Source organism: Saccoglossus kowalevskii, chromosome 5 (assembly GCF_978046115.1).
Source record: "Saccoglossus kowalevskii chromosome 5, keSacKowa6.1, whole genome shotgun sequence".
Lineage (NCBI taxonomy): Eukaryota > Metazoa > Hemichordata > Enteropneusta > Harrimaniidae > Saccoglossus > Saccoglossus kowalevskii.
Window position 1 is genome coordinate 22271722 of NC_140645.1, and position 27235 is coordinate 22298956.

At 34.0% G+C, this 27235-nt stretch overlaps 1 protein-coding gene across 1 annotated transcript; it reads right to left on the reverse strand.

The window, feature by feature from the left end:
* Nucleotides 1–619: 619 nt before the first annotated feature.
* LOC146745890 (SID1 transmembrane family member 1-like) lies at nt 620–27235 on the reverse strand. Its single transcript, XM_085498796.1, has 10 exons — nt 26819–27235; nt 13913–14034; nt 12760–12909; nt 11728–11773; nt 10948–11046; nt 10030–10113; nt 7690–7834; nt 2314–2379; nt 1688–1781; nt 620–767 (listed from the first exon to the last, which is right to left on the reverse strand). Exons 1-10 carry the CDS (start codon nt 27056–27058, stop codon nt 620–622), a joined length of 1194 nt encoding a protein of 397 aa, XP_085354922.1. The 5' UTR covers nt 27059–27235.

A 27235-nucleotide genomic window follows, 5' to 3' on the forward strand; every position in this document is an offset into this window, starting at 1 on the left:
AAAATAAAGTATTTTACAGTAAGCACTCGACTGCTAACAACTTAGTACTATATGCATAAAAATTAACATACATACAGAAAGAAAGCACAATTGTATTTCAACACTTTAGCACCATATACAGTAAAATCGGTCCAATCTGAATAGTAATACGACTACCAATATATGTTGGTTGAGTTGAGATTGTTTATGAAAAAAAGGTTTACAGGGTTAATTGTCTATAAAATGAATTCAGCTTAGACCGGTTTCACAGAAACAGAATATCCATTTTTATAGTTAAGTATATTATTAACATAGTAGTAAGTACAGAATATTACTACATATAAAACACAGTATGGTAGAATACCATATATGGCATTATGCATAAATATTGCTGAGTGATAGAATACCTTATATGGCATTATGCTAATATTGCTGAATGATACAATACCTTATATGGTATTGAGCTAATATTGCTGAATTGTAGAATACCTTATAAGGTATTATGCTAATATTGCTGAATAATAGAATAACTTATATGGCATTATGCTAATATTGCTGAATGGTAGAATATGTTATATATCATAATATGCTAATATGGGAACAAACCATCACCATATATGAAGTCTGGATCACTAAGGTCTTATGAGTGAGGAAGCCTAATTAACATGAAATGAAACATAACACTGACAACATTACTGACAAGTAATAGAAATATAAGTGTCAATAATAAAATAATATATTTACCACTTTCTCCTGAATGTAATAGTTCTTCATCCCTTCTGCTAGTTCTGTTGAAATTAATAATCTCATATTTCAAAAATAATGTTTATCATTAAACACAAACAATAGAATACAGTTATTTGCAGGAGTGGGTTGTCCTAATCTCCAATGTTGAAACAATCAGAATTGAAAAGAGATATTTTTTGGAATAACTAAATAATAGGAAATATTCACTGTGCTTAATTTTAGCAGATTGGTGTTACAGGGATAAAACCAACTTGCTAGTAGACTAAAAATAGTTTGCCATAGAAACAAGCAGCCAGTTAGCTGAAATAGGTCTGCTATAAGACTGTTGAAAATTGCATTTTTTCTAAACTGACAAAAATTTTGACTAAAGTTAAACTTATTGTCACGAAATGAATAAATTTGTCAGAGGTCCACCCAAGTAGTCTACATATATAATATCAAAGCATTAGGGCTAGTAATTTTCAAGAAGGTAAAAATATAATTTTTTTACTAACATTGACAAAAATATTTACTAAAATTAGAGAATTGAAGGTATCAGTGCAAAATAAACAAATCTGACTAGTCTCCACCCACAGTATAACAAAGTATTCAAAAGTCAACCTGAAGTTGACGCTGATGGACGACAATGAAAAATAAGTAATATGAACAGCTTAGCAAACAGACATAAATTCTCATTTGCTCAACAATTTTATGATATATTATGAAATTTTAACTAATTAATTAAAAAAAATTATGTTACTCAACTTTGTGAAGGAGAAAAGCAGACTCTGATGTTCAAACAGTTAATGATAAATTACTGAGCTCTTAAAATATGCAATGATTATTTTTGCAAATATACAAACAAATTTCCAAATTCTTAGATATGTATTGTTGGTTGATTATGGTACTCAGTAAGTTAAATTTCACAAAATACAGTTATTCAACACTAGAGGGCAGTATATAGAGGTTAACAAATACAAACCTAATCTCCTGCACCAAAATCACCACACCACCAATGATGTAGAACAGAGCGAAGAAAGCAACGATGACTGAAATAGCTATCCAGTACTGCCTGCCTAGTCACAAAAACAGAATACATAAGAGTTTATATTCATGGTTGACGACCAATACAGTGCATTATAATCAGGTGCTGCAAAAACAATGCCATTTCCTGTCTCACATGATGATAATAATAATAATAATAATAATAATAATAATAATAATAATAATAATAATAATAATAATAATAATAATAATAATAATACTGTAAGCATTGATATAGCGTTAATCTGATCAGAAAATCAGAGAAACTATTCATATTGAACATTACTACCACTACGTCATATGAATCAATTCGTAAACCATCTTCAATTTTCTGGGGAGCTTACAGCCTGAACAGCTGAATAGCACATCAAAGCTGAGCACACATAGAAATCACTACTCTACCATTTACTGTTAGATCAAAAGAAGCACAGGAGTGAAGTGCATTACTCAAGAACAGAACATTAAGAACCAACAAGATTTGATTCAACAACTCACTGATTGAAAGTCTAAAATCATAGCCCCTGTAATACGATACCTTCTCATAATATGATAGAAATGACTTACTTGATATAGTAGCTTCTATTGTGACTGTCAAATTTTTTAATCTCAGTTCTAAATCAGGATTGGGATCTGGAAAACAATTAAACAATTAGGAGTCAAATTTACAAAACAAGCATTCAAAATGTCATGGACACAACACAACTATTCCAAGGGAGAGGTGGATTATAACACAATCTAAATCTAGCTTTAAGCCGATAAACTTTCTTTTGTGTTTAAGTCTGAGCTTCTTTGTTATATTTTGTTAGTGTCGTGTATATGCTTCATCCAAATAGAGAGTGAGTCCTGAGAGGAAAAAGCCTTTATAAGGAAAATGTGGAAACTCAAAGGATTAATACACTAAATGAATCCAAAATACAGTAATATTATTATTAAGATGAATTCTAATATTGTTAAAACATTTAAGAAATGACATTTAATTCAGTGAATTTCCATCATTACATCATAGACCTTAAAAGTTAAGGTCTATGATTACATCATTTTATGAATATTCATGACCATCCCATGACATATACACCATACTATGAATATTCATGACCATTCCATGACATGCTCCACCACTTTATGAATATTCATGACCATTACATGACATGCTCCACCACATTATGAATATACATGACCATTCCATGACATGCTCTACAACTATGAATATTCATGACCATTCCATGACATGTTACACCACTCTATGAATATTCATGACCATTCCATGACATGTTACACCACTCTATGAATATTCATGACCATTCCATGACATGTTACACCACTCTATGAATATTCATGACCATTCCATGACATGCACTACAACTATGAATATTCATGACCATTCCATGACATGCTCCACCACTTTATGAATATTCATGACCATTCCATGACATGCTCTACAACTATGAATATTCATGACCATTCCATGACATGCTCCACCACTTTATGAATATTCATGACCATTTCATGGCATGTTACACCACATTATGAATATTCATGACCATTCCATGACATGCTCTACAACTATGAATATTCATGACCATTCCATGACACGTTACACCACGTCATGAATATTCATGACCATTCCATGACATCTTACACCACGTCATGAATATTCATGACCATTCCATGACATGTTACACCACGTCATGAATATTCATGACCATTTCATGGCATGTTACACCACATTATGAATATTCATGACCATTCCATGACATGTTACACCACATTATGAATATTCATGACCATTCCATGACATACTCCACCACATTATGAATATACATGACCATTCCATGACATGCTCTACAACTATGAATATTCATGACCATTCCATGACATGTTACACCACTCTATGAATATTCATGACCATTCCATGACATGCTCTACAACTATGAATATTCATGACCATTCAATGACATGCTACACCACTCTATGAATATTCATGACCATTCCATGACATGCTCTACAACTATGAATATTCATGACCATTCCATGACATGCTCTACAACTATGAATATTCATGACCATTCCATGACACGTTACACCACGTCATGAATATTCATGACCATTCCATGACATGTTACACCACATCATGAATATTCATGACCATTTCATGGAATGTTACACCACATTATGAATATTCATGACCATTCCATGACATGCTACACCACTCTATGAATATTCATGACCATTCCATGACATGCTCTACAACTATGAATATTCATGACCATTCCATGACATGCTCTACAACTATGAATATTCATGACCATTCCATGACATGTTACACCACTCTATGAATATTCATGACCATTCCATGACATGCTCTACAACTATGAATATTCATGACCATTCCATGACACGTTACACCACGTCATGAATATTCATGACCATTCCATGACATGTTACACCACGTCATGAATATTCATGACCATTCCATGACATCTTACACCACGTCATGAATGTTCATGACCATTCCATGACATGTTACACCACATTATGAATATTCATGACCATTCCATGACATACTCCACCACTCTATGAATATTCATGACCATTCCATGACATGCTCTACAACTATGAATATTCATGACCATTCAATGACATGCCACACCACTCTATGAATATTCATGACCATTCCATGACATGCTCTACAACTATGAATATTCATGACCATTCCATGACATGCTCTACAACTATGAATATTCATGACCATTCCATGACACGTTACACCACGTCATGAATATTCATGACCATTCCATGACATGTTACACCACATCATGAATATTCATGACCATTTCATGGAAAGTTACACCACATTATGAATATTCATGACCATTCCATGACATGCTACACCACTCTATGAATATTCATGACCATTCCATGACATGCTCTACAACTATGAATATTCATGACCATTCCATGACATGCTCTACAACTATGAATATTCATGACCATTCCATGACATGTTACACCACTCTATGAATATTCATGACCATTCCATGACATGCTCTACAACTATGAATATTCATGACCATTCCATGACACGTTACACCACGTCATGAATATTCATGACCATTCCATGACATGTTACACCACGTCATGAATATTCATGACCATTCCATGACATCTTACACCACGTCATGAATGTTCATGACCATTCCATGACATGTTACACCACATCATGAATATTCATGACCATTTCATGGCATGTTACACCACTCTATGAATATTCATGACCATTCCATGACATGCTCTACAACTATGAATATTCATGACCATTCCATGACATGTTACACCACGTCATGAATGTTCATGACCATTCCATGACATGTTACACACATTATGAATATTCATGACCATCCCATGGCATGTTACACCACATTATGAATATTCATGACCATTCCATGACATGTTACACCACATTATGAATATTCATGACCATCCCATGACATGCTACACCACATTATGAATATTCATGACCATTCCATGACATGTTACACCACATTATGAATATTCATGACCATTCCATGACATGCACTACAACTATGAATATTCATGACCATTCCATGACATGCTCCACCACTTTATGAATATTCATGACCATTCCATGACATGCTACACCACTGTATGAATATTCATGACCATTCCATGACATGCTCTACAACTATGAATATTCATGACCATTCCATGACACGTTACACCACGTCATGAATATTCATGACCATTCCATGACATCTTACACCACGTCATGAATGTTCATGACCATTCCATGACATGCTCTACAACTATGAATATTCATGACCATTCCATGACATGCTCTACAACTATGAATATTCATGACCATTCCATGACACGTTACACCACATCATGAATATTCATGACCATTTCATGGCATGTTACACCACATTATGAATATTCATGACCATTCCATGACATGCTACACCACTCTATGAATATTCATGACCATTCCATGACATGCTCTACAACTATGAATATTCATGACCATTCCATGACATGTTACACCACATTATGAATATTCATGACCATTCCATGACATGCTCTACAACTATGAATATTCATGACCATTCCATGACACGTTACACCACGTCATAAATATTCATGACCATTCCATGACATGTTACACCACGTCATGAATATTCATGACCATTCCATGACATCTTACACCACGTCATGAATGTTCATGACCATTCCATGACATGTTACACCACATCATGAATATTCATGACCATTTCATGGCATGTTACACCACATTATGAATATTCATGACCATTCCATGACATGCTACACCACTCTATGAATATTCATGACCATTCCATGACATGCTCTACAACTATGAATATGCATGACCATTCCATGACATGTTACACCACTCTATGAATATTCATGACCATTCCATGACATGCACTACAACTATGAATATTCATGACCATTCCATGACATGCTCCACCACATTATGAATATTCATGACCATTCCATGACATGCTCTACAACTATGAATATTCATGACCATTCCATGACACGTTACACCACGTCATGAATATTCATGACCATTCCATGACATGTTACACCACGTCATGAATGTTCATGACCATTCCATGACATGTTACACACATTATGAATATTCATGACCATCCCATGGCATGTTACACCACATTATGAATATTCATGACCATTCCATGACATGTTACACCACATTATGAATATTCATGACCATCCCATGACATGCTACACCACATTATGAATATTCATGACCATTCCATGACATGTTACACCACATTATGAATATTCATGACCATTCCATGACATGCACTACAACTATGAATATTCATGACCATTCCATGACATGCTCCACCACTTTATGAATATTCATGACCATTCCATGACATGCTACACCACTGTATGAATATTCATGACCATTCCATGACATGCTCTACAACTATGAATATTCATGACCATTCCATGACATGCTCTACAACTATGAATATTCATGACCATTCCATGACACGTTACACCACGTCATGAATATTCATGACCATTCCATGACATGTTACACCACGTCATGAATATTCATGACCATTCCATGACATGTTACACCACATTATGAATATTCATGACCATTCCATGACATGTTACACCACATTATGAATATTCATGACCATTCCATGACATGTTACACCACATTATGAATATTCATGACCATTCCATGACATGCTCTACAACTATGAATATTCATGACCATTCCATGACACGTTACACCACGTCATGAATATTCATGACCATTCCATGACATGTTACACCACGTCATGAATATTCATGACCATTCCATGACATGTTACACCACATTATGAATATTCATGACCATTCCATGACATGTTACACCACATTATGAATATTCATGACCATTCCATGACATGTTACACCACATTATGAATATTCATGACCATTCCATGACATGTTACACACATTATGAATATTCATGACCATTCCATGACACGTTACACCACGTCATGAATATTCATGACCATTCCATGACATGTTACACCACATTATGAATATTCATGACCATTCCATGACATGCTCTACAACTATGAATATTCATGACCATTCCATGACACGTTACACCACGTCATGAATATTCATGACCATTCCATGACATGTTACACCACACTATGAATATTCATGACCATCCAATGACATGTTACACCACATTATGAATATTCATGACCATCCAATGACATGTTACACCACATTATGAATATTCATAATCATTTCCTGACATGTTACATTATGAATATTCATTACCATTCAATGTGTTACATCAAACTATGAATATTCATGAAATGAAAACCATGAAGTACATGTAATAGTCTAAAGACCTACCATTACCAAGGTAACTGTCTACACTACTATAGTCAATATTCTTACTATTCATGGCAGGCTGTAGATTTATAATTCCAGCACATTGTGCATCGTCAGGGTGAATTACAACAACAATAAACATGTCACGACCATCAAAATCATCACGCTACAAAAAAATAGTAGAAACAGTTCGTTAATTAATACTTAATTAATTTGTCACAGGACTTCTTACTAATCTAAAACTAATAAAATAATCTGATATTTTCATACATGTACTGACATTGAATCACTAGATACAAATGTATAAAATGTTATTACCGGTAAACATTTTTCAACATATTTGCAAGTACGTGTTATTGTGTAAATAAAGTAATTTTTTGTTCATGTATCAAAACTGCCATCATTATCAATCATTGCTTCAGCCCAGTCATAATGCAAATCAATCACATGTCTCTACAGTCACTGTTGTATATGAACCTCAAAAATTCTCAGATATGTCACAGAACGTTCTATGCTGCTAAGACGCGCACCACTGTACCATGTATTTCTATGGGCTCTGCGCGACATGCTGTGAAACACCGGTTGAAGAGCCAGTGAAAACAGCTGAAGTCAAGAAAACAGCACAAACTCAACTTTGAATTAATCCTTAGCAACCAAATTTATATACATGTATGTTGGACATATTGGGGTAATCTTGTTACACTAATCAGAGGAGTCTCAACAACTATCCCAATCTACAGTTTTCTGGGAGTTTTCAACCTTTGTTGTACATGTACACAAAGTTTAGCAAATACATGTATGGCAGCGACAGTATGGTATATTTGAAGTCAACATGTACATGTATGTGGATGTTTTTTATCAGTGTCCAATCTGTTTTTGGAAAAAAATGAAAATGCATTTCATCTATGAAAACCCAAATATCAATTTGTTAAAACTTGTACTGTACAAGTACCGGTAATTTGTAAGAAATTATTATTAAAATATATCATTTTTAACCCCATGGCATAAAGCAACATTTTGACATACTGATATATATCCTTAAAATTACACTAAAACTGACAAAACATGATATTTCACTCCATTTTGCCAATGAATTTTCATGGAGTATATGACCTATATTTTAGTTTTTCTTCATCTTGTAAATGTTTTTCATTTTATTTTTGAGCAGTGTTCTACCTCAAGTCCTGTTAAATCACAACATTGAGTAGTAGGTAATAAGTAGTTTTACATGTATTATTATGCATAAAACAAACTTGACCCCCTAGGTGAGTATAGCCTTACCTATAACCCCTTTTATTCAGCTGAGTACTGTCTTACATGTATTGTAACAGATATGACAAACCTGACCCCCTAGGGAAGTACCAGTTTTACTTGTGACCCCCTAGGTGAGTATAGCCTTACCTATAACCCCTTTTATTCAGCTGAGTACTGTCTTACATGTATTGTAACAGATATGACAAACCTGACCCCCTAGGGAAGTACCAGTTTTACTTGTGACCCCCTAGGTGAGTATAGCCTTACCTATAACCCCTTTTATTCAGCTGAGTACTGTCTTACATGTATTGTAACAGATATGACAAACCTGACCCCCTAGGGAAGTACCAGTTTTACTTGTGACCCCCTAGGTGAGTATAGCCTTACCTATAACCCCTTTTATTCAGCTGAGTACTGTCTTACATGTATTGTAACAGATATGACAAACCTGACCCCCTAGGGAAGTACCAGTTTTACTTGTGACCCCCTAGGTGAGTATAGCCTTACCTATAACCCCTTTTATTCAGCTGAGTACTGTCTTACATGTATTGTAACAGATATGACAAACCTGACCCCCTAGGGAAGTACCAGTTTTACTTGTGACCCCCTAGGTGAGTATAGCCTTACCTATAACCCCTTTTATTCAGCTGAGTACTGTCTTACATGTATTGTAACAGATATGACAAACCTGACCCCCTAGGGAAGTACCAGTTTTACTTGTGACCCCCTAGGTGAGTATAGCCTTACCTATAACCCCTTTTATTCAGCTGAGTACTGTCTTACATGTATTGTAACAGATATGACAAACCTGACCCCCTAGGGAAGTACCAGTTTTACTTGTGACCCCCTAGGTGAGTATAGCCTTACCTATAACCCCTTTTATTCAGCTGAGTACTGTCTTACATGTATTGTAACAGATATGACAAACCTGACCCCCTAAGGAAGTACCAGTTTTACTTGTGACCCCCTAGGTGAGTATAGCCTTACCTATAACCCCTTTTATTCAGCTGAGTACTGTCTTACATGTATTGTAACAGATATGACAAACCTGACCCCCTAAGGAAGTACCAGTTTTACTTGTGATCCACTAGGTGAGTATAGTCTCACCTGTACTGTTATGGATGCCTGCTGTGTCAAAGTTTGATATATACCAGTGAATTCAACATTGCGGTTTTGGTCAAACACAGGACACTGAAAAAAAAATATCATTTGTTTGAAAACCAATAATTTACAAAGATAAATTTAATATAAATAGAAAACTATTCTGAGTATTTCTTGATATGCTGAAACACATTATTATACTAAATAAAGAAAGCCAATTAAAATTTGTTTTTTTTTCAAAATTAACGGATATTATATTTCCATGTACATCATATTTGACATATCGTCAAATGGATCCTATCCTATTCACAATTGGTCGTCAATCTCAGTATGTGAAAAAATTTTTTTTCACATAAATTGTATTCCATTCTCTATTGCATTTTGTCCACTTTCTAAATACATAGGAACAGTGGATGTGCTGGCGTTAGATAATTGAACACTATTGGGGGTGTCATATGACTCACTCTCTCAATGAGATGTTGGCAGCCATTCACAATAAGGTCTATTTAAAACCGAACCAATCATGTACAATTTAAAAATGCATGGAAAATAATGTTGTTATAAAATAAACATTCAATGGTAGCAATTATATAGTAGTACAGGTACAAAGTGCAATAACCAAATACTGTAAAATATAATTATTCTCAATCAGAATATTTTTTCAATGAAGGGATGATTTAGTGAAAATAAAATCCAGCGAATATACATTTTTTCAAATATTTTACATTCAGCACATCAAAAATCAGTGAAAATAAATTCCATATAAAACAATTAAAAGTCTTTTCATCAAAAATTAATTCAAGCTACAATTATATATTTCACGATATACATTTTTTCAATATTACATCATAAGCAGTACTTCTAGATTCAGACCTTCCCTTTTTATAAACATCATTTAATTGATACACTAAGAGGCATACATACTGATATATCCTGCACGGAGAGCGTAGCACATATATGGTCTTTTGATTTAGCAATCACATGGACTGCTTCAACTCCTTCAGGAAATAAAAAATAATAATACTGAAAGAGAAAAACAAGAATACTTAATATATCGTACTTGACCGCGTCAGCGCCCAGGGGTCTCGACTCAGACAATCGCGATTTTTTAGGGGTGGACGCTCACCCGAGCACCCCCCTCGAAAAAGAGTGCAAATGGATATTTTGATTCATCATGTGACAGATTCAGGGGGATATTATGTCTTTGAGGGAAAATCAAATTACGAAATTAATTGTGTCGTCATTGACTTTTACAATAAAGAAACAGAAATGATCACAAAGATCTATCAATGTTAATCTATAAGCTGAAGGTGATTTTTTTGTTCGCTTGCAATTTGGCTGGCTTGTACTAACAAAAAGGGTAAAGCAGCTATCCAACCAAAGCCATGAAATTCATGCATCACTCACAGATGGAGTTCCAGCTTTTCAACAATATGGCGTCAAAGTTATTTAAGTTGCAAGTGATGCTTTATAATTCAATCCATGTTTAGAAATGTTCCAATCTACATACATCACTTATATTTAGCAATGTTTGTCCTTGCAACATGCCTATAGTTACGTTTATATTATGAGTTAAAAAAGGACTGAAGTTCTTGACTGAGCGAGCATCATCTACAAATATGTTAATCTCCACATTATAAATATCAACATTACGTTGAATTGGAAAATCTAGATGAGTGTCTAGTATATTAAAAGAACACTAACCTCTGGTTTGGATGGAGAAACACTCAATGATTTGAGCTCATTCATTCTGAAATTGAACAGAAGCCAGTCATATAATATGACATATTATAATAATATGAGGTTATTACAAGGATACCTCAAAGTATGCACAAAGACAGTACAGCGGTAGTATCGACCGACGTGCAGCGGAGATCGATGCGGCAGCATACCGTCTCAGCGCATACATTGAGGTCTCCTCCTAATAACCTTATTATTATTCATCTTTTCTTTCAAATGATACATCATGGGAATGCCGAAATCCAAAAGGTTTATAACAGAATCAGTGAACTTCTTTGTGTGGAGTCCGGTCAAACCCTGGTGGCAGCCATGTTTGTTTTATTAAAACAAAATGGCCACCAGTCAGCCATTTTGAATCCGATCTGAAAAACCAAATGAAATGCATCTGGAACCCATAATGTCCAATGTATGTACCAAGTTTGAATGAAATCCATCCCTAAATGACCAAGATCCAGTTTTGGAATGTCAAAAATGTTTGAGTTTTGATGATTTTTTCGCACAAAAATGGCCAACATTCGGCCATTTTGAATCGGATCACCAAATATGAGATAACGTACAATGAATATTAAAAATATGAACATAGTCAAAGCATGGAAAAGATATGGCGCCAGTCAGCCATTTCGAATCTGATTTGAAAAACAAAATGATGTGCATCAAGGTCACATATTGTCCAATGTATGTACCAAGTTTGAACAGAATCCATCTGTAAACAGCTGAAAAAATGCTTGATTTTGATGATTTTTCAGTAAAAATGGCCACCAATCGGCCCTCTTGAATCAGATCATGAAACAAATTGATGTGCATAATGTCTATGATGTATGTGTGAAGTTTGAATGTAATCATTCCAGGCAGGTCTAGAATGCAGGTTCGAACGCACACAGAGGTCAATCCATAATTCCCCGTTTTCGAACTGCGTCCAAATGGGAACTAATAAAGTTGCAAAAATATATTAAAGTCATCATCATCAAAAAAGTGAAAATCAGAAGTGATACTTACGACATTTGAAAATCATGGACAATTGTTGCATAGAGTGTGTAATCAGTAAAATTAACAGATGCACAGGACACATCAATATAAAAATCATTAATAAGTTCATCACCCATATCAAATGGACAAAGTGTACGGGCAACACTACTGTATTTGTACCTAGAAAATAAACAAAAACATTTTTGAAATGTATCAACAAGTACATTATAGCACTCATAGAAGGCTTCACATTTATTAACATGCTAGTCCAGGTCACATGTTTCAGTAGTGTCCTCTTTCTAAAGTCAACTACAAATGTACAAAGTGAATCTTTCAACCATTAGATTAAATAAAATTCTGCAAATCTGTAAAAATCAAATTATTCACTGCATTTCATTTTGAAAATTCAAGGTTATTTTTTAAGTTCATGGTTTGTGAAAAAAAATAGCTACACTGTATACTGTGGAATACTTTATTTTTGCTTGGAATTTATTTTCGCTATTTTCGCTGAAGGGATGATTCCGTGAAAATAAAATCCAGCGAATATACTTTTTTTCCTATATTTCACATTAAACTCATCAAAAATCAGTGAAAATAAATTCCATACAAAATGCCCAAAAAACTTTTTCAGCGAAAATTAATTCCAGCGAAAATAAAGTATTCCACAGTATTCACATTATGGGATCTCAACACTTGTCAAATAATTTTAACCCTTCATGTTTGCAGAGGGAATATAGCAGTTACTTTCACGATAATCAGGACCAATGGGATACATTATCGCAAATAATCTACTGAAATGACATGATAAAATCTACTGGTATTGATAATGCTATAATATAATATAATAGCAGATAATGTGATGGCTACTTATGATTTCCAATGTAGCCAAACTTAGAGTCTGTAATAAAATACTTTATTTTCTCTGAAGAAATATATCAGTGGGAAAAAAAATCTATTTTTTCTATATTTTACAATAACTCATTCAGGATCAGTGAAAATAAACCTCATACAATATAGACAAAATGTCTTTTTAACAAAATTAATTCCACAGGATCAGTGAAAATAAACTTCATACAATATAGCCAAAATAAATTCCACTTACTAGATAAAAGTATTTGACAGTACAATATATATTTGTATATTTTTAGCATTATCGGTAATATGCTATAACGTGCATACTCACTGACTAAGTATATACATTGGCACAGGCCATGACATGACGCCTCTCTGTTGTCTAACCACAAACAAGACTGGATATTCAACTACTGCATTTGTACTATTTACATGTACACGTATGGCATAACTCTGAAATGGAAAAAAAAAGTTTCAATCATTTTATTTTATCAAAGATGGAAAAGAAACCACTAAAAAGTATTAAGCCTTCTGAGTGCCAGATATTTTTCCCACCCAAAATTTCAGTTCAAATATTTTCACATTTTGTCAAATTTAAAGTCAATTTCATCACCATTTTGGGGCCATACAGACAGTTTCAGATATTGCTTTTATTTTTTTATCAAAAGGTTTGTCAATTTTTATCAACACTTTTTGTGGAGATGAGAAGACTACAAAATCAGCTGATGCCAAAATTTGACAATGGAATTCAAGTAAGTATAGGTTATAGAATGACAAGCAAGGTACAGTTTTAAGGTAATGATCGATGCATGGGATGATGTAGGACATGTAGGATGTACATGTAGGACATAAAAATCCTTTGTTGTGCACTTGTAATTCTATATTTCTATCTAACTATCTATTTATCTATTCTCCAGATGCCTAGTGGCACATAGGGCCTCCACCAAACATCTCCATTCTGTCCTATCAGCTGCTGCAACTCTAGCTTCAGCCCATGACTTCCATCCAGCCATGGTTCTTTACCCCTCAACAATGCGTCGCCAAGTTATTTTGGGTCTACCCAGTTTCCTTTTCCCTTCTGGGCCCATATCAATAGCACTCAGTTTCTCCATTCCAATCCTTATTAATAGTTCTTCATTCCTTACATGATCTTGCCATTTTACCATCAATATTCTCCTTAAACACTTGGTTTGAAAAGTATTGGGTTTTCTTTTGTCACTTTTTGCAATCCTCCAAGTTTCAGATCCATATAACAGCACTGACAACACCAATGATTTGTACAATATGAGTTTAGTTGCTCTATTGATTTTGTTACTGTTTTATTGAGCTGCATGAATGCATTACTCCCCTTTGAAATACTGTTTTCCATGTTTCCCATTATCCTGATTTTGTTAAGGTTACACCCAGGTACACAAATTTGTAGACATCTTCAACAACTCAACCATCGATGTAAATTCTATAACAGGCTACTAATATGGCTGCAGTCACAGATGTATTTATTCAAGTTGACTTCGTTGATCATGTATTAATTTCACTATATTCAGTATTGAAAGCAGAACTAACATATAATCAATGCAATTTTTGCTTCAAAAGAACCAGGTCATTCCTGCACCTCAACACCCATTCCATTTGTATTCCTCAAGTGTTTATTGAATGGGCATATTGCAACCTGATTGGTGGAAATGCCCCAACCATGTTAAAGATTTCTTTTAACTTTTCACCACCAGTTTCATGTACCAGGGGGTATAAAGTCTGCCCTTTCCCTCAGAAGATTGGCACAAAAATTGACAAATTTTGAGTAAAAACTGAATATTGACTTGAATTTTGTCTGTTGGCTCCAAAATTAGGATTTATTCCCAGAAAAGAAGAATATAAGAAAAAAGTACAGAAGAACCGGTCACTGGTAGCATAGTGGTTGTGGCATTAGACTCATGATTGGTAGTTCAAATTCTACCTTAGGCTGAACATTAAAGGGTTGACCCCTACCTTGGGTGAGTGTGCCACAGACTCAATGGGCAGGCCAATTCCACTGGCCGAGATTCATTCACCAACGAATGCGACTTTGGGGGAACCTTGGTTAAGGTCCGCAGGTGCTTGTGTTCGATCGAGCCTGGTTGATGCCAGGATAGCGCATTAAAAAAAATGCCATTTGACAGAGAGATGGCCACACAGCACTTGCAATTTGCACAACAGTGACACTCAATGTCAAGAACTGTCGCCTGGCACAAAAAATATTTAAAAAAAAAGTACAGAAAAATGTGGACAAGAAAGGTTTACAACTAAAAGCTATGACTGTTACCACAAAATTATTTAAGTGTAACATTTTATATGTATTTTTTGTAATTATTTCTTATTGTTAATTTTTAACCAACTGAATACTTTTTTCTTTTGGAATCAGTTCTTGATCCAAATTAATGATAAGATACAAGACAGGGTTCTTCAAATAGCATTAAGGAATAACCCCCCCCCTCCATAATTATAGTTAAACAATATATAATTTAAAACCTCAAATACAATTGCTGTTCATAAGACTGATAATACATGTAGCTACAGAGTGGAAAGGTAAAACATTGAATCTATTGGTTGTGGAACGTTGTTATTTATAATTTATTTAGTCATTTCATTTATCTAAGATAATTTTATTACAAAAGTGCATTGACCTGCTAATGCTATTAATTTTAATTAGGTTTTTGGAAAAAGTAAATTAACTATAAATTATATGGCCAAATTAAATAAACAGTGTGTTTGTAATAACACTGAAGACAAAAATAGGGTAGACAGATCTAAAACAGATCTAATTTTAAAAATATTTGTTTTATGGTAATTAATCTTTCAATAGGCACATTCAAGAATAAACGCTTAATCTTACTGAGAGCAAAAGAACCATGTGACTTGGTCTTAAACCCTAAATATATGTTACAAAACACACACACACAAAAGATGCAAACCTGATCATTACAAGTGAATATTATAAACAAGATAATTCTTTGATGAGGCCGTAACTTTACATAGCATTTTACATTCTATTAAGCATACTTAACATCCTTGTACATGTACACCGAGTCAATTATTTCAGTAATTTCTAATTATGTTCAGCAACTGCTAACGGTAAGTATGAGCTTTTCTCTAATTAGATCTAATTTGCATATGGAATACAGGACAGGTGTAGGATGCTGTCGGAAAGTATATACAATGTAGGTTGTCTAGAATTGGATATACAATGTAGGATCGAGGTTGTCTAGAATTGATTATTTTTTTTTTTTTTTTTTTTGAAATTTTTTTTGTGCCAGGCGACAGTTCTGGACATTGAATGTCACCGTTGTCTCTCCTGACTTTTTTTTTTTTTTTTTTTTTTTTGTATGTGCAAATTGCAAGTGCTAGTGCTGACACATAGAATTGATTATTTGCAACAGCACATTTGCCCCGGCCATTTCGTTGGATTATTTCCTGTGACTACTGTAAAACACTACTGTCTTTTTAGTTAGCTAATCCAAAATATTGCTAATTTTAAGCAAGCAGTCTGTCGGCTTCTCTGTGTACATTGTAGTCAGACAGTTGAAAATTGCATTTTTTAATCAAAAATGCCAAATATATTTACTAAAATTAGAGAATTAAAGGTATCATCAAAAAATGAACAAACATGACTAAGGTCCACTTAAATTGTCTGCATCTAAAATATCAAAGCAATTGGTCAAGAAGTTTTCAAGTCACCTGTTACATGTATGTTTGAGAGTGCTTTCCCCAAATGAACATGTTTACATGTGTACAAAAAAAAAATGTTTCTGTACAAAAACAAGTGTTGGAAAACAAATAGTATTAATTTCTGAATTCATTAGACTTTAGGTTGTGCATGTAAAATTCTAAATGGCTAATATTCACCCACCCCTTAATTAGAAAATATTTCATCGGGGACACATTTGCTGCCAGACTTATTAAATGAGCATGTATTATAGAAATTTATAAACATGTATTAGTTTAAGAAATCTGATCTTGGTCATATTCATGCTGCCCATCTATCACATTCACATCACTCAACTGTCACATTCATGGTGTCCATTATCACATTCACATCACCCATCTGTCATATTCATGTTGCCCATTATCACATTCACATCACTCAACTGTCACATTCATGGTGTCCATTATCACATTCACATCACCCATCTGTCACATTCATGGTGACCATTATCACATTCACATCACTCAACTGTCACATAATGTTGTCCATTATTACATTCACATCACTCAACTGTCACATTAATGTTGCCCATAATCACATAACATTCACATCACCCATCTTTCACATTCATGTTGCCCATTATCACATAACATTCACATCACACATCTGTCACATTCATGTTGTTCATTATTACATTCACATCACTCAACTGTCACATTCATGTTGCCCATTATCACATTCACATCACTCAACTGAAACATTCATGCTGCCCATCTCTCACATTCACATCACTCAACTGTCACATTCATGCTGTCCATTATCACATTCACATCACCCATCTGTCACATTCATGGTGACCATTATCACATTCACATCACTCAACTGTCACATAATGTTGTCCATTATTACATTCACATCACTCAACTGTCACATTAATGTTGCCCATTATCACATAACATTCACATCACCCGTCTTTCACATTCATGTTGCCCATTATCACATAACATTCACATCACACATATGTTACATTCATGTTGTTCATTATTACATTCACATCACTCAACTGTCACATTCATGTTGCCTATTATCACATAACATTCACATCATTCAACTGTCACATTCATGTTGTCCATTATTACATTCACATTACTCAACTGTCACATTCATGTTGCCCATTATCACATAACATTCACATCACGCATCTGTCACATTCATGTTGTCCATTATTACATTCACATCACTCAACTGTCACATTCATGTTGCCCATTATCACATTCACATCACTCAACTGTCACATTCATGTTGCCCATTATCACATAACATTCACATCATGCATCTGTCACGTTCATGTTGTCCATTATCACATTCATATCACTTAGCTGTCACATTCATGTTGCCCATTATCACATTCATATCACTCAGCTGTCACATTCATGTTGCCTATTATCACATAACATTATATTCACATCACTCATCTTTCACATTCATGTTGTCCATTATCACATTCACATCACCCATCTGTCATATTCATGTTGTCCATTATCACATTCACATCACCCATCTGTCATATTCATGCTGCCCATTTATCACATTCACATCACTCAGCTGTCACATTCATGTTGCCCATTATCACATTCACATCACTCAATTGTATAATTCATGTTGCACATTATCGCATTCACATCACTCAACTGTCACATTCATGGTGTCCATTATCACATAACATTCACATCACCCATCTTTCACATTCATGGTGTCCATTACCACATTCATATCACTCAACTGTCACATTCATGTTGCCCATTATCACATAACATTCACATCACTCAGCTGTCATATTCATGTTGCCATTATCACATAACATTCACATCACTCAGCTGCCACATTCATGTTGCCCATTATCACATAACATTCACATCACCCATCTTTCACATTCATGTTGTCCATTATCACATTCATATCACTCAACTGTCACATTCATGTTGCCCATTATCACATAACATTCACTTCACCCATCTGTCAAATTCATGTTGCCCATTATCACATTCACATTACTCAGCTGTCACATTCATGTTGCCCATTATCACATAACATTCACATCACTCAGCTGCCACATTCATGTTGCCCATTATCACATAACATTCACATCACCCATCTTTCACATTCATGTTGTCCATTATCACATTCATATCACTCAACTGTCACATTCATGTTGCCCATTATCACATAACATTCACTTCACCTATCTGTCACATTCATGTTGCCCATTATCACATAACATTCACATCACTCAGCTGCCACATTCATGTTGCCCATTATCACATAACATTCACATCACCCATCTTTCACATTCATGTTGTCCATTATCACATTCATATCACTCAACTGTTACATTCATGTTGCCCATTATCACATTCACATCACTCAGCTGTCACATTCATTTTTCCCATTATCACATAACATTCACATCACTCAGCTGTCACATTCATGTTGCCCATTACCACATTCATATCACTCAGCTGTCACATTCATGTTGCCTATTATCACATAACATTCACATCACTCAACTGTTACATTCATGTTGCCCATTATCACATAACATTCACATCACTCAGCTGTCACATTCATGTTTCCCATTATCACATTCACATCACGCATCTGTCACATTCATGTTGCCCATTATCACATTCACATCACTCAACTGTCACATTCATGTTGCACATTATCACATTCACATCATTCAACTGTCACATTCATGTTGCACATTTATCACCTTCTTGTCACTCAACTGTCACATTCCTGTTGCACATTATCACATTCACATCACCCAATTGCCACATTAAAGTTGCACATTTGTCACATTCTCATAACCAAACTCTCCCATTCATGTTGCACATTATCACATTCACATCATTCAACTGTCACATCCATATTGCACATTATCATATTGACATCACCCAACTGTCACATTCATGTTTCACATTTATCACATTTACATCACCAAACTGTCCCATCCATGTTGCACATTATCATATTCACATCATTCAACTGTCATATTCATGTTGCACATTTATCACCTTCTTGTCATCCAACTGTCACATTCCTGTTGCACATTATCACATTCACATCACCCAATTGCCACATTAATGTTGCACATTTGACACATTCTCATAACCAAACTCTCCCATTCATGTTGCACATTATCACATTCACATCATTCAACTGTCACATTCATATTGCACATTATCATATTGACATCACCCAACTGTCACATTCATGTTTCACATTTATCACCTTCATGTCACCCAACTGTCACATTCATGTTGCACATTAGGCCAGGCTTTTTTTATTCCTTGTTTCTCAAGTTTTTATAAGGCAATTTTTTTAAGGAGGGCGAAAAAAAATAAAATTAATTCTTTTTTTTCCATTAGATTTGTGTGATTCTCAAAGAATTGTAAGTGAGATCATTGATTGTGAGAAGAAATGAAATAACATTTTATTCCATGTATAACCTTGTTTCTCATCTGCATGAGACTTCGGTACTTTGATCATGATACTCCCACGAAAATGCAACTTGGATTTGTTATGCGGCGGGCAGTAAAGAAATAAAGATAAAAATAATATTTCTTTAGCATTTTTTTGCACTTGCAAGTCGGCGGGCACGAGAAATTACGCTGAAATAAAATGTTATTTTTATTTCATTTTCAGCTCACGTTCATTCGGCAGGTTCGCGAAACAAGGGATAATAAAAGTCTGGCCTTATCACATTTACATCACGCAACTTTCCCATTTATGTTGCACACTTATCACCTTCTTGTCACCCAACTGTCACATTCCTGCTACACATTATCACATTCATGTCCCAACTGTCCATTCATGTTGCACATTATCACATTCACATCATTCAACTGTAACATTCATGTTGCACACTTATCACCTTCTTGTCACCCAACTGTCACATTCCTGCTACACATTATCACATTCATGTCCCAACTGTCCATTCATGTTGCACATTATCACATTCACATCATTCAACTGTCACATTCATGTTGCACATTACCACTTATAACCTAGCATCAGAAAATGGAAATGAATATACAATAATGTATCACCTAAATTAACATCTCTCTTGACTCCCTCATTAGTTAGAAATGCAAGAACACCCAGAACATGCGAAATTAATTAAGCGACTTCATGTAAAAGAATTAATTACCAAAACAGATCCCAAGAGAGCAGAGCCCTTGGCACTAGATGAATATACATGTACTATATATCTCAATTAATATATGGATGAAAACTTACTGATACAAATATCCACTGCTGTGAAAAATTGAGAAAATGCCTTTCTCTATAATGTGAGTTAGTTTAAATGTTACTCATGTATATAATTACAGTTAGGGAAATTAGAATGTTACAAATACACAAAAAGTGAGGATATTGCCCCTTATTGTAGTCAACAAGTTATATATCACCTACTCACATCAATAAATTGTATACAATATAAGGAAAGTATAACTTTTTACCAAAAAATACAAAAATTATCACCACAATTCGAGAATTAAAGATATCATCACAAAATGAACAAATCTGAGAGAGGTCCACATGTAGTACCTATATATGCAATATCAAAGCAATCGAACTTGTGGTTTTTACAATAAAATGAAAAAATCACTTTTTACCAAAATGACAAAAAGATCCTTAATACATTAATATCATTTTGAATTGTGTCAATAATAGAGCAAAACCGATATTTATAAAATATATACAAGATCACATGAACTGAATGCATATTAACCCCCATCTTCATTACTTTAACAACAATCCCAGGGCAACATAAAAGACTTGTACTCAAAATTAAAGATTGTCAAAACCCTAATTATAATCGACATCTCAATCATAAAAAATAATTATTATATCTGCATGTATTTCCCATGATGCAATCTACATGCATGATTACTGTAAGTTTCTCATTAATTATTTTATATTTATCAGCAAAAAACACCTGACAACTGTGTTCACCAAACTATATCAAATTTACTTTTAAGTTCCACATCGCCAGTATTTTGATGAGATGTTTTAAATTATACTTTTCGCTTTTACTAAAAAATAAAAAAAAATGTTTTAGTCATTCCTACGGTATATTGTATATTTTTGGGCAGATTGCTATGGTATCCCAATGATAGGACTATCACGCACCCTCAAACAACACTAATGGCATTACAAGTCCTGATACATGTATGACCTATGACGTGGTGGGGGTCTCGTAATTTCTTATAAAGAACACGCATACATTATGTAACACATAAAGAATCCATTGACAAAAATCACATTGAACAAAACAGACAAAAAGGTTCAAGCTGCATTTAATCACATTTTCAATGATTTTATTTCTGTTTGGAGTTAAGTATAAAATTAAAATACTATTCCATGAACTAACCATGAAAAAAAAATTGGGTAAAGCTCTCACAGAGAATCACCCACCTTAGAATTCAAATGGTACATCCCTTAAAATGACCTTCACATAACATTATCCATATTTCAAACTAACATAATTAATATACATATAGTATATTACATGAAGCATTTCATTGCTGAAATAGTTTTTCTTTCCAATATGAAAAAAGATGCACTTTTAATTTTAAAAGATTATTGAATAAAAAATTCTGATAATTGGCTCACAGTTGTTTGCTGCTACAGTGGATAGCAACAAAAAATTGTTTTAATTTCAAATTATTTTTTTGAAGTGATGAAGTCATTATCTGTTGTAACATCAAACATCTTTAAACAGAAGGTAATAAACATGTGTAAATATTTACTTTTCTTGGCCCCATGTGAAACACAACACAGTGAGCTGAATACTAGTAGTCCTCGAGTAATTTATCCACCTTAGCTTGTTTTTTCAAAATCTGGCTTAACCTTTTCACCGCCACACTTTTTCTGCACTTTTTTCTTACATTCTCAAATATATTTGGAAATGAGTCCTAATTCTGGAGCCAACAGACAGAATATGAGTAAATTTTCAGTTTTTACTCAAAAATTGGGCTATTTTTGCTCTAATCTTCTGAAGGAACATGCAGATTATAAACTGGACTATTTTGTGAATTTGTGATGAAAACAGGGAACTGGTGGTGAAAAGGTGAAAGACCAAAACCACCAGACAGCCAAATTGTGAAGAGTAATATGCATCAATTTTACTCTTATAAGTTATTACTACAAAACATTTATGACAAAACAGCAATTACGAAAAGAAAAGCTAGGTGATTGGGCATTGGGCATTAAGTTACACCTAGACTGTACTTTATACCCATTTAATGTGATATTATGTTGCGTCAATTGGGACAGGCAAGTTTATTTCCCAGTAATATCGATCAACAGGTAGCTTTAGTTTTTAATTTCAATCTCTACTTCAATAATTTGCCAATACTTATGGTGATGTAGCTTCAGATAAAATGTACTTTTATTGAATTCCTTGATATAGTTTAATGTTTTCACCTGTCCATATTTTGGGGGAAATTAAACTGTTTATTTTAAGCAAATTTTATTTCTAAGCACGTTAGTTATTTCAATCTTGGTTATTCCTTCATACTATTAACCACTAGTGGTTAAGTTTTACAAATTCACATTTTTCTTAACATGTAAGAGAAAGGTACATTTACATGTCCCAGGGTAATGTACATGTCTACCCTTTGTACTAAAGATTGTCTCTGTAAATATAATTGTAAGGTACTCTCTTAGGTGAAATAACACTTTGTATTTTCATGCATTTTAAGAAAAAAAAAAACATGTTAAGATTTTTTAGAAACTTTTTATTTGAATTCTAATTACGGTATTAGCTGTGAGAATATAATTATAAATCATTCGTTTTCAACTTTGATTTGAATATATATACCGGTATATTATATAAATAATAATTTTCAAGATTTTTTATATTATTTCCCTGATATTTTTTCTTGGCTCAGCGAGGGAACATTGTTTTGAAGAATATACATATATATATATATATGTTCTCATGCACTGAATACACTCTCTGCATTTAGATGTTGTCAGACTCGGGTAGTTTTCAGCCTTGCGTTTGGTGTCATAAAATTGTTTGAAAAGTCGCCGCCATTTCAGCAATTTTCAAGCGTACCGTACTTTATTGGGTAAACCGAGAATGAAAGCGGTATGACGTCATAGGCTTGGTTATTCAGTACTCACTTAAAGAGAGTCATAAGTCATTGCGCAACTTTCAAGAGAATAATGTCCATCACAAATGCACAAACGACTGCGACCAAAATTATTTTCATAATTATGTTGTGTGTGAAAATCATTTTACACAAAATGACTACCAAGGAAATCAGATGATTCTGAAACAACTTAGGTACTTATATGTCAAAGCGACTGAAACTTGATGCTGTCCCCGTGAAGTACCTTGCCGAGAAAACAATACTGAAACAACAGTAAACTAGTTTTCTTGATAGGTGAGATTTCATGACACCGGAAAGCGCCATTATTGTCAGTTTTGCTTGTTTATTTTGTTGTGCACATTGGGTTGATAACAAATATGTCTACTGTTAGAGACTGGTTTAAGTGTACCCCACTGGCCACCTGCTATACATCCGCTGCATGACTAGATTTCAAAATTACAGTCATGATTCGTCAAACAATTATTTATTGTTTACCATGTTAAGTAAAAATCATTATTTCAGTTTGCAATCACAAACACTGAGCATGAAAAGGATACTTTCCGTGATTTTATGGTTGATTGTCATGCGCGTAAACATTTTGATACTCAACTCAGCAGAGAAACCAATGACAGGAAACACTCCTTCTTGTTTTCTTTACGTGTATAATTTGTGGGATTTCAAAATTACAGCCATTATTCGTCAAATGATTATTCACTATGTTATGTATGTGGAGTCACTATTAAACACTGAGCATGTGAGAAAAAAAAAATCACGTTTTGTTTTTATTGTGCTGCTCGTAAATATTTGTCAACTGACTCAGCAGAGAAATTCAGGCTCAAAGTAGTAAGGCAAGTTCCAAGTGATCCATAGTAAAAATTGTGAGAAACGACAACGCTCTTTGAAAACATGCACCAAACACAGATGTATTCAATGAACTGATGATGGTCGATCTTCAAATAAACCGAGCCTAAAACATCACAGAAATGCCTGGATGTAGTATGTTATATGTTAGTATGTTAATTCGTAGCTATTGTTCGTTGTTTTTAACATTCATGAACAGTTTCCATGAGACAAATTAACATCTAATGTATCTATTAACTTAGAAGAAATTTGTATAAATGGCTTGTTTTTTGCTGATTTGTGGTGCTTATTGCACCAAATGAGAACCAACTCAAATCCATGTTAAATGTCACAAACCATTTCTGCAAACTATGGAAGATGACAATTAATGAGGAAAAGTCAAACGTGTTGATCATTAACAAGAAAGTTAACAAACTTGTCAGATCATACACAATGTACAAAAATGTCTGAAAAGTTTAACAAGTTATTCCCCATTATGAAATCAATTCTTGGTAACCATAGCAATGTAAATAGAGTAGATTATGGTATATCCCTGTGGAACCACATTTTTAGACCTGCCTTAGAGTATGCCTGTGAGTTACTAGTATTTAGTTCAACAGATATGGAAAAATTAGAAAGACTGCAACGTACAGTGGGAAAGTTTATTCTAGGAGCATGTTGATACACAGCAAATGAAGCCGTTCTAGGCAGTATAATTCAGTCCTGTGTGACGAAATTGATACTTTTACAAAAAATTTCTTAGTTAATGCCATGGACAGTAGAAAGAAGTATACAGATAATATTTAATATTTTTCCAATGTACTTCTTATATTTTAGTTTTCATATTTTTTCTTTATATTTTTTTCTTTCTACTTTTAGATGTTTATGTTGTTGTTATATTTTTTTATCTAGGTTCATGTAACTTAGTTTCTTTTTGTCTATCAAAAGTTTTTTCATTAGTCTTTGAGTGAAATGTATTTTTTATTTGGTGCAGCTCCTAATTTACATAGTGAGCCCCTGTTACAAAAGGGAAGCAATAAATAAATAAATAAATAAATAAATAAATAAATAAATAAATAAATAAATAAATAAATAAATAAATAAATAAATAAAAATGCTATTGAAAATGGTTATTATAATCAATACACACCACAATTGTTGCCACCTTGACCTATACTTTAAGTATACATGTGTAGTTGAAATAAAAAAAACTGTGAAGTAGCTTATGTTGCGAAAAATTGCAACACTGATTGTAAGCAAACGTTAGATCTCAACCGTGATAAGACCATCCACCTCCCTCAAGTCACCTGACATATCACGTGAGGCATTGTGTATTCAACACACGTACATCAAAGTGTTGTAACAGAATAGAAGTACTAGTATATTGAGTTGTGAGTAACGATATGGTTACATGGATCCTAAACACACGTCCGAGCAAAGCTTGCGTGTTGCGACCACTTCAGATCGGTAGAGCATATCTTTCATATAATTTTACTACGCCAAACTCGTCGACACAACACAATAATAAATACGTTAATTAATCACTACTTACCTCATTCTTCGTGTTGTCAACCCTGAATTTATACACATCTTGGTTTCCGCTATTAACGAGTCCGTCATACTGGGTACTAAAATTTGCCTTAATTTCTCCGTTGTCGGCTGCTAAGATCTTCAAACGATCGTTGGAAAGTTGCAGAATTTTCGCAGATGGTCCGTGGATATTTAAAGCGATGAGACACAAAAACAACCAAAATACAACGGTCCATCGATTGTCGTTCGTCATCAAAGACATAATGAACTTACGTGACCATCAAAGTAGCGTTGTGATCATTTTGATTTCCATCAAAAAAAGATTTTGTTTATGGTCGTTCGCGTTTTTTCCTTTCCTGAAGCTCGACCTGGGGACTTCCGCAATAACACCAGTGCCCTCTAACTTACTCGATAAAATCACAAGCTACAATTACGTGTT